Below are 10,365 nucleotides of genomic sequence, written 5' to 3'. Positions count from 1 at the left end.
ATGAACTTTTCTCAAGCTTTATTGCATTCTTATTGGAGTAATTTGCAGCCTAGATTAAGTCAAAAAGGCCAATTGTCTAATCATGTTTGCTAGCAACAAGGAGAACTAAATGGATTGGAAAGGAAAATTAGAGGTATAGTGTGAGAACATCAACTACCCATGTGAATTGGAAAGTGATATAGCAAGAGACAAATAATTGGCCATTGCACATTAGGCTGAAGGATAATTAGCAATGTTGAACCACACTACTTTGAGGAACATGGTGAGACCTCAAGCCTATGGTTCATTACAAATGAGGCTAAGAAAGATGATGTTGAACAAAATAACAAGAGCTTAAGAAAGCATAACATTGACTGCTGTAGTATCATGAATAAAACTAGGAGTACCAAAATGAGAGAGGTTTTATTAAATCTAGACTTTTCTTTTATGTTTCAAGGTAAAGTGATTTATTGAGTAATATTATGTTCAAAGTTACAAATCATGACTACTCAAAGTTCCTTCGAATGGGTCTAACCAGTGAGCTTTCATTTGAGACCATTACTTTTGCATGACGGATTGTTTGGCAATTATCCACAAAGCCTTCGTGTGCATGGTTTCATGCACATTGAAAACCCTACTATCAAGACAAAGGGGATGGTGAAGGGGACATATCACCATTTATCTTGAGGCTTGACAACACATTAAAGACTATGAAGTGCTTATTTAAGAAGAATGTAACTCTAATTGTAATCTAACTTTGGTGAGCCCATAGTAGCTCATGAATGGCCTAGGTTGGAAATTGTGGATTTTAGTGGAGTCACTGAGAATGATGCAGCTAATGCATATGAACATTTTTGTGAAGCGCCATCAAAATACTAGCGCGAAGCACCAAAGTAGGTTTAATTTTAGAGCCCTTATTGAGGAAGGGGAATAATCTCTATTACCTCTCCCTAATTTTCTTGTTGATAATCAGCCCATGATAACTATCAAATTAAATGAAAGATGGCTACTTAATTGGTCTAAAACAAATGGGGTAGGGGGATACTTTGTCTTGGGTGAAAAACAAAGATTGAAACTATCTCCCACTTGTCTCCACATGTTTATGAATAATAAACATAGCTTTTAGGCTCTACTTCCTCCACCCTTCTAAAGTTACCTATAGGAGATTCTTTTAGGTAGTCTTTACTATAACCCCATTGTTATATGCAACTGGCTAAGAGCTAAGTATTCATGGCAAGTTTGGATCCTTTTCACTAAGTTTGGGTCAATGGCAAACGTTGTGCATTATCAATAGTAAATTTTATGCAAAGAATGAAGAAAGTTAAAGGATCCCTAAATATCATTATGCCAATTCCATTTTTCATCTATGACACAAATGATTGATTCTTGCATTTTATTTTTTCAGACTAAAAAAATGTGGTTCATAGACAATCCCCAACCTTCAACCATTGTACTCTAGAGATTAGTATAATGCCTTGCAATCTAGACTCCTACTTTTCCCCAGAAATGTTCAATATTTTACAAGATTCAAGCCATAATTTTATCACTAAATGCATAACAACAAGAAGAGAATCTCGATGTTGAGTGGCATAAGGAACCATTGCTCTACTCATGTCTTGGAATTGCTCATTTTTCTTCTCACTTAGTAAGGGTTCATGTGGGTTGCTAGGTTTTGTTTATGCAAAGCAAATAGTTTCCTTATGGGGTCGTTACCTTTTGTTGTCAAGACCCTTGATACTTGAGCTTTCACTTTTGCAGGGGAGCAATGTTGTGATAGAGCTCTTAACTTTTTGAAGCTTGTTCCTTGTGCTGTTTTGGAGCAAAAGTTGCTTTTCTAGTCAGACATTTCTTAGAGGAGGAATTGAAGTAGGTGGTGCTCAAGATGAAAAATAATAAAGTTTTAGGCATGGATGGTTCACCTATTGAGCTTTTATATGTTAATTGGGAGCTTTGTAAAGTTGATTTGGTGGAGATGGCAAATGAAGGAAACTTGATAGGTAGGCTTTCTACTAGGATTAATGTTGGGGCTATTAAGTTAATCCTCAAAACCCCAAGAAGACTAAGATGAAAAGTTTGGAGGCCCATATATTTTTTTAAATGTTTTTAAGAAATATTGCCATGGATTTTTGCTGTGAAAATCAAATGCACACTAGTTGAGAATGTACATAACAATAGTTAAGGTTTGTTTATGGGAGGAAGATATAAGAGGCCACTTGTGATTATGAAATTGTCTATTGGCTTTTCTCTAATGCAAAGTATTCCTTTTGATCTTGGCAACGGTTGGATTTTGGTTCTACTTTCAATGACATTCTCAAACACTATAACCCCCATTAATATCAATGGCTATTTCACGAATGTTTTCAATTGAAGAGACCTATTAGGCATGATTGTCCCTTAGCCCCTCTCCTAGTTGCTTTGGTCATCTAATTTTGGAATTATTCTTCCCTATGGTTCAACTTTTAGCTCTCAAATGTTTTCAAATGATAATGCAAACGCCCTTGGAGAAGAGGATGCAGCTATTGATAGGTTGCTTTAGTTATATGAGGAGTTTTGTCATATTTTTAGCTTTCAGGCTAGCTTGGAAGAACAAAGGTCATATGATTGCACTTTGAGAAGGATGCTACTTTGCTAGATCATTTTAATCTCAAGGATATAAGGACTAGAAGGATCACCCAGTATCTAGGATGCCAATTAGGCATAGAGATTACTAGTAGACAAAGGTTTCAACAGTTGAAAGATAAGAGAATTCTTAAAATTGAAGGTCCGAAGCTTTGCAACTTACATTCTTTTCAAAGATTCATGGTGATTAAATAAGTGTTATGGTCTATGATTGTTTTTATGGCCTCTACTTTGCATTTTTCCAAAATAACAAGGGAAAAGATTGAGAAAAATTTTAAGTTTGGATGAGAGAAATAAACATGCATGGCATGCTATTAGTTGGCATCATATGACAACACCAAAAGATATCGATGGACTTGATTTGCCCACTACATAAAAGAGCTATTGGGTTCACTTGCAAATAGTTCAAAAATATTGGTTCTAATCAAGTAGGGGCATTGCTCCTTAAACACTTGAATCAAAATGATGTCTCCCCAAGGGAAGCATGGGTACGACCCATTGGGCTTGACATATAATTTACTATTCCTTCCAAAATTAGATTAGGGGATTTTGATATGGAAAACGCAATTGTATGGATGTGAACAAGTTATTTCTAATGTTGGAGCTCCTATGAAATGCGATGTTGCCCTTATCATGCTCGCCTATAATTAACATAGTTGCTTATAAAGGTATTGTGTCCATTGCAAAGCTCAGACCAAAGATCTCTTTTAAATTGCATCTGATGAGTCATGCTAGAGGAAGGTTGAGAATGGCTAAAGGTTGCTGGTTTGAATGTGAAAGAAATGTGGAAGTAAGCATTCCTTGGTTCTAGGAGTTAAATGAGTCTGTGATTTATTTCTTAATGGAAAGTTATCATGGCCATGGTCATTTGGCCATTTGAGGGGCTAGAAACTTCAATTGATCACATATAATCGTGTGGATAAATTGGTAAATTGAGCTAAGGTTGTAAATATTCCTTAATTCATATTTACATTGCAAAAAAAAAAAGTACCCTCAAACTAGTTGTTGAGCTACTTTGAGGTGTATAAACATTTGAGTTGTTTCCATGAGGCAGTTTCTTGGAAACTATTTTTAGGAGTTTTTAGCAAACAAAAACCCCATTCTATAAAAACATTCAAAAGAATGTTTGCACTTCCCAACTTTAGGAAGTAGGACCTTTAAGATGTGCTTTTTTCCTAGAATAGCCCATGGTTTCTCGTTGAGAAATTAGGCAGGGGAATTTCTTCTAGAAAACAATGATTTCCTTAGAAAGTAGAAAACTGATCCACATGACCTAGACCGGTTTCTGGTTTCTAGGAAAACCATTAGAAACCCCACCCTAGGAATTGTGCAGTTTTCATTTGTAAACACACTCCTCATGGTCCTCTGAAAGAAGGCCCACATGCTGAACCCCACAATTATAAGCACCATCTCCTTTGCTTATTATTGCTTGTTTAAAGGCATGATTTTGCAATAAACAAAGAATGTGCTGGGAAGCAAGAGGCAGGGAAGCTAATGGGGTGGCACGATTTTTGCAGTCGGGAAATGCGGTTGGTTGGGAATCGGTTGACGCGACCCTGAAAGTCATAGAGCATAGAACATGCTGGAAAGTAGTTGTTGGGAAGCTAGTTTCTAGGCTGAAATTGACCCTTAGGTGAGCATGTCCATTAGCTTGGTGTGAACGAGTCCTTGTTTGGGGCGCCTTTGGGGAAAATTAAGGTAAGGAATGCTCGAGGGTATAAAGAGGGTGCCCGTGCTAGCACGATGACGGTTTTTTGGGCGTGGGGGGGGGGCGGTGGGGGGGGCGTGGGTCTGTGCTAGATTTGGCGCCGGCTCTGCCAATTTTGGGGGTGGGGCGCCGAGGACCGCCAACACGCGCAGTTTTTGAATTAAATGGTCCCATTAAATGGGCCTCAAAGGCAACAATAATTAGCCAAGTTTAGTTCTCTCAGCTATGTTCGCAGATACGGTTGGGGGTCACGCACTCCCCCCCCAAATTTAGAGCCGCCTGACGTATGTATTGATGACACGCACCCATGATGGGGACGCATGCGCATACATGCACACATCCTCTCTCTAGAATGCTGTTCTCTCTCCTCTCTCTAGAAATTCAATTCAAGCGACAATCTTCACAATCAAAAACGCCTACTTCCCTCTCTTTCTCTCTCTCTCCTCCCTCTTCTTCTTCTTCGTCTTCGTCTCTCGCCTCTCTCTGTGTGTCCCTGTCGCGCCTCCATTTTTGCACCTCTTCAACGGATTGAATCTCTTCCCTATGCTTCCTCGTTATCCCTTCGAGTCTCTCTCCTTGAGAATCCTTGTCTCTGCTTTCCTGCTTGAAATTCCTCCAACATGACACCTCTCAAACATTCCTCTCTCCAATAGCACAAGCTCCATCCCTTTCCCCTGTATCCTCGAGATACAACCAGTGAATGATAATTTCTCTCTAATAGCACTAGCTCCATCCTTTCCTCTGTATCCCGAAGACAGAAACAGTGAAAGAGAATTTGAAATACAAGGGAGAAATGACTGCAAGAGCAAGCTCTACAGGGGAGAGTTTGACAGCATTTTGATAACACTATCGGAGAGAAATTGAGTGGGTTTGATCAGTTCCTACAGAGAAGATTACATAAGCCACTTCAAAGGAGATCTTACTGCATTTGATAAAGTCACTTGAGAGGAGGTTTCACTGCAACTGATAAGCATTGCAGAGGGTGAGAAAGAATGACTGCGGTTTTACAGACTAAAGATTATCGCCATGCCGTGAGAGACATGGATTTTGGTCATAATGTAGCAAGCTCCTCATCTCCTTCAGCACCATCTGCAGTTATGCCCGCGACGGTGCCTGCAGAGGCACTGGCGAGCAAGGCTATGGTGGGGGAAAAGGCTCAGAAGATGGACGACAGCGAGCAAGACCAAGTCCAGGCCCAATTGTCTGTGCTGGCCCTCCTCCTTGCAGCCTTCCGCCGCTCTGGCCTCACATGCCAGTCACCACAGGATGACATCAAGATGGATATTGGATGGCCGACCAATGTCCGCCATGTCACACATGTCACATTTGATCGATTCAATGGCTTCCTGGGCCTCCCTGTGGAATTCGAGATGGAGATTCCTCGAAGAGTTCCCAGTGCCAGGTAAAGCAAACAGTTTAGCCTGCTTCTGGTCATTGTCATGTCTTAGTCTTCAAAAGGGTTTTCTTTCCCTTCCAACCATGGATGAAGTCCTTTTGCTTCATCAGTGATCCTGGTCAGCTTGCTCTTGTTGCCTTTCCTACCTCTGGTCATTTGTGCTGTGATTTGCCTTCAACATTACAATTGCTAGCTAGATAGTGTTAGAATTGTTCTGAAGTGTTGCTACTTGGGACTTTTTTCCTGCATGTTGTGGTATGGTGGATCATCTGAGTGATCAGTGCAGAGAGTTCCTGTTTAGTTTGCGCTCAAGGAATCACTTGGTAATGTCTATAGCATGGAATCTGCAAGGGTCAATAACGTGCATAGTGCATGAACAGCTCAAGGATGCAGCACTTGCTTCTGCCTGAAGCATGGAATCTACAAGGGTCAACAATATGGGTTGTGCATAGTCAGCTCAAGAGTGCAGCACTTGCCAGTTCCTATAACATGGATTCTCGAAGGGTCGACAATATCTGTCAAGGTTGCATCACCTGCTAAGCGCCTTTAGCATGGAATCTGCTAGGGCCAATAATATTGATTGTGCATAAACAATCCAGTGTGTCTGATCAGGGTATCACTGTTACAGTACAGTTATAGGCATTTTCTTCCTTTTGTTACACATGTATGATGATGGATCCATGTGGAGTTTATGTAGTAAAAACAAAGTTCTGATGAGCTACCTTGAGCTGCCTCTTAAGATATTTTTTAAATTTCCTCTTGCTTTGCAGTGCAAGTGTGTTTGGAGTCTCCGCAGAATCCATGCAATGCTGTTATGACAATCGTGGCAACAGTGTACCCACTATCTTGCTTTTGTTGCAAGAACGCCTTTATGATCAAGGAGGCCTCAAGGTGAGTAATTGCTTTGGTTTTTAAGGACCAGGGTGCTTCTGCGTTTTATGAACAAACAGGGGGGTTTAAGCCAGAACATGTCTACTTTTACATTGATTGCAGTCAGAAGGCATTTTCAGAATAAACCCTGAAAATAGCCAAGAGGAGCATGTGCGAGATCAGTTGAACAAGGGAAACGTCCCTGACAACATCGACGTGCATTGCCTCGCTGGTCTGATCAAGGTTTGGTTTTGATTTGGATAACTTTTGTTGCAGGGACTGACTGACTTTCCCTTTTTATTGGGGGCTTTATACTCACCCTCCATTCACATTGGATCTGTTTTCAGGCATGGTTGCGAGAACTTCCTAGAGGAGTTTTGGATTCATTACCTCCAGATCAGCTTCTACAATGTCATTCAGAAGAGCAGTGCCTTTCCTTGATGAAATTGTTACCCCCTACCCAAGCTGCCTTACTTGACTGGGCAGTGAACTTGATGGCAGATGTTGTACAGGAGGAACAGGCAAATAAAATGAATGCCCGCAATGTTGCAATGGTTTTTGCACCTAATATGACTCAGGTTAGGAGTTAATGATAGGAGTGGTGCAGACACCTGTGCAATGCTTTACAATAAAAACCCTTAACTAATGGAATCCTGCATGCTTGTTGTGGTTGCAGATGTCAGACCCATTGACTGCTTTAATGCATGCTGTTCAAGTGATGAATTTTTTGAAGACCCTCATTTTGAAGACTTTGCGAGACCGCCAAACATCGCCAGCAGAATCCAAACTCTTTTCCCACAATCTTGGGCTGCCTAGTGGGGACTGGCTTGATAGAGGGTCATATACCTATAAGTTCACTAAAAAGGATAAATCAGAACAAGTGAGTGGCAACATGAGCACCTGTGATAGGAATCTGTCGAAGGGAAGCTCTGACAAGAAAGTCATTGAACAAGATAGGTCTAATGTAGAACAAAGATTCTTTAAGGGATTTAGTGGTAGGGACACTGCAGATGAGCCATTAAGATGCAGCCGAGTGTAGCTCTTCCTGGATGCTGCACGATTCTGGAATCAAATGATTCTCAGGACAATGGGACTAACCGAATCTAGCATGGCAGATATGGCCTGGGCATGATTGCATCATGGATTAGCAATGTATCCAGGACTCACTTGAACTTTGTGTTCAGATCTCACAGATTGCCAGGTCTAACATGCTTAATTTTAGCTTGAGCATCAGCTGTATCTGTAAAATCTGTATGATAGACGTGCAGCAGGTATGAGTCTCAATGTTGACGATTAGGAGCTTCTTGTGTGTATCTTAATTTATTTGGCCCCCATGTACATGTACAAGGGGAAGAAGGGCAGGATGCTGCTGTGGATTGGATAGGGCACTCTTGTAGATGAGCTTGAAGTGTTGTTTGGCGATACTGTGATTACTTGAGGCTGGTAATGTGACCGATTTGAATCCTTGGTGATCGATCGGGCATCATCCCAATCTCTACAGCCGTAAGGATAAAGCACCGAAGAGCTGCTTGACAACTGAAGGTGGGTTTTGAACTCTTGATCTCCCATTACTCATGTACGCATCCCACCGATTGAGCTGCTGCTTGATGGTGGCACTTATTTTCTTGTAGACGAGCTCTGGAAATCTGGTTTTGTGAACGGGATTAGTTCCCCCCCGCACCCTTCTTGCTTTTGATCAAATTAAAGGTCAAGCTTGAGGCCAGTTGCTCTTGCAGATGAGCGTGTAAGTGTTGTTTGGTGAATGTGGTTACTGTTGAGGGTGGATGCAGAAACTCAGATATTTAGGGTGAGGTAGTTATAAAAGGCAGCTATGGAGCTTACAGGCTGAAAAGGCGACAGCGGCATGAAGGATGAAGTCCAAGACAGATGATGGCTGTATTCACGTTCCCAATACTTGTTGAAGTGTGAAGCATTTTTGGTGTTCCGATATCAGACACGTTGGGCTGGGTGAAAACGCGCTCTCGCTCTCTCTGTCTCTGTGTGTGAGTGTGTGTGTCTCTCTCTCTCGCGCGCGCGCGCGCTCACATGAGTTTCTCTTCTTTCGAGTGTTTGTGTTTTGTGGGGTGGTGGGTGGGTGGCGGCGACGCCTCGAGACGGACGTGACGACGTTAAATAACTTCTTCAAAGTACTAATTTGAAGCATGCCTTATATATTTTCTTATCTTGTAAGTGGCAATAATTGTGGGTCGATTGTTGTGCAAGTGCCAAAGCACATAGTTTGAGAGAGAGAGAGAGAGAGAGAGACTCCGAGACGCCTTTCCACGAAAAACCTAACTCTTTTCCCCCAACGTCAGTAACACACACACACACACACACACACACACACACACACACACACGAGAGAGAGAGAGAGAGTCTAGAGAGGCTCACTAAAAATTGAGGTTCAATATAAAATTAATTGCAAAACCAAAAAAACTTTCGAAATTAAAAAGTCATAACACTTAGTTTTGAAAAAAATTGGAGTTAGAAAAGCTGCGGATACCTATTTTTTTATTCAGAAATTCGTTGATAAAGCTCTTGCATTAGGTATCAAATATGTTTCTTTCATATATATATATATGTGTGTGTGTGTGGAGAGAGAGAGAGAGAGAGAGAGAGAGAGAGAGAGAGAGGTGAACACTCATTTGGGCCTTAGAAAAACACAGGGTAATGCTTATGTATGTCAAGATCTTCATGTTATAGTCATTCTACTACAAGAGACCAAAAATAGTGATCTCTCATTTACAAATTTGCACACAATTGCAAATTTGTGTATCCAATGCTTTGATTCATTACAAATTCCTCAAGTCTCTTGGAAAGTAAACATGATTATTTGTTAGGATCATTAAATGAGATTTATTCTAGCTCCAATTCGTAAATAGGCGCATGTTGGGTCAGAATGACTCAAATGGTAGTGAGGTGGTGTGCTTAACTCAAGATCATGGGTTCTATTCTTAGATGCAATGGTGGAGGCACCTTATATAACATAAAAAGTGATGATTATGACTCCATTTGGTTGATCATTGAGATGGATGTTTTAATGGGACAAATTGTCAAGTAGATAGTTGAGTTCAGGTGTTGGATTATAAATATCAATGTAAGTCTTAAAACTCAATCAATACAAAAATATTTTGCACCTAAAATAGCTTGCATTTTGAAAATACGATAACTTGATTAAATGGTTATATTTAGAGGCATTGCTCAAGTATCTCACTCTTAATGATGGTGTAGCTTATGAGTCCATGAGTGAACTATTTTGCAATTTGCTACTTATGTTGGTAGGAAGTCTCTTGGGCAAATTGATGTTCAATGGGGCCAACCAAGGGTATGGATGAGCAATAGGGAACACTCACGTAGAGGTCATGAAAGTAAAAACTCAATCTTATAGGATAGGATAACTTAATCCTTTTAGACCACATGGATTTGGTGATTTTTTGGTAGTTTGTCAGAAAAAGAGTTAATTCATGATCTTACACATAACTTTACATCACTACTAATCAATGCAATACTTTCGATTTTGACAAGGTGAGTGCATTTGGTGAATTAAGGTTTAATAGGTGCGAACACTCTTAGCCTTATACTAGTATTATACAAACTTATTTTCATGAAACTTGTCAATTGGATATTTGAGCTAGTTAGACACTTGAATGAGCACCATGCTTCACATGCTAAATTTGAGGAAAAAATTGTCGAGTGTATGAGCAACTAAACTAGGTTAGTGTTATGGATTCCTTGTTTAGGTCATGGGGACCCCTTGAGTTGGAGAGATGGCCAAAATAATTGAGCTATATAA

General features: G+C 40.5%; 1 protein-coding gene across 1 annotated transcript; it reads left to right on the top strand.

The window, feature by feature from the left end:
* Positions 1-4,803: 4,803 nt before the first annotated feature.
* On the top strand, positions 4,804-8,209 carry LOC148011265 (rho GTPase-activating protein 5-like). The gene is made up of 5 exons (XM_087670083.1): positions 4,804-5,708; positions 6,473-6,593; positions 6,696-6,815; positions 6,920-7,150; positions 7,249-8,209. The coding sequence occupies exons 1-5, from the start codon at positions 5,299-5,301 to the stop codon at positions 7,609-7,611; spliced, it is 1,245 nt and encodes a 414-aa protein (XP_087526209.1). The 5' UTR covers positions 4,804-5,298; the 3' UTR covers positions 7,612-8,209.
* Positions 8,210-10,365: the final 2,156 nt, after the last annotated feature.

This window comes from Lygodium microphyllum, chromosome 28 (assembly GCF_053477565.2).
Source record: "Lygodium microphyllum isolate KBCC chromosome 28, Lygodium_microphyllum_v1.1.10, whole genome shotgun sequence".
Lineage (NCBI taxonomy): Eukaryota > Viridiplantae > Streptophyta > Polypodiopsida > Schizaeales > Lygodiaceae > Lygodium > Lygodium microphyllum.
Note: the sequence above shows the minus strand (reverse complement) of the source record. Positions and strands in the feature narration are given on the sequence as shown.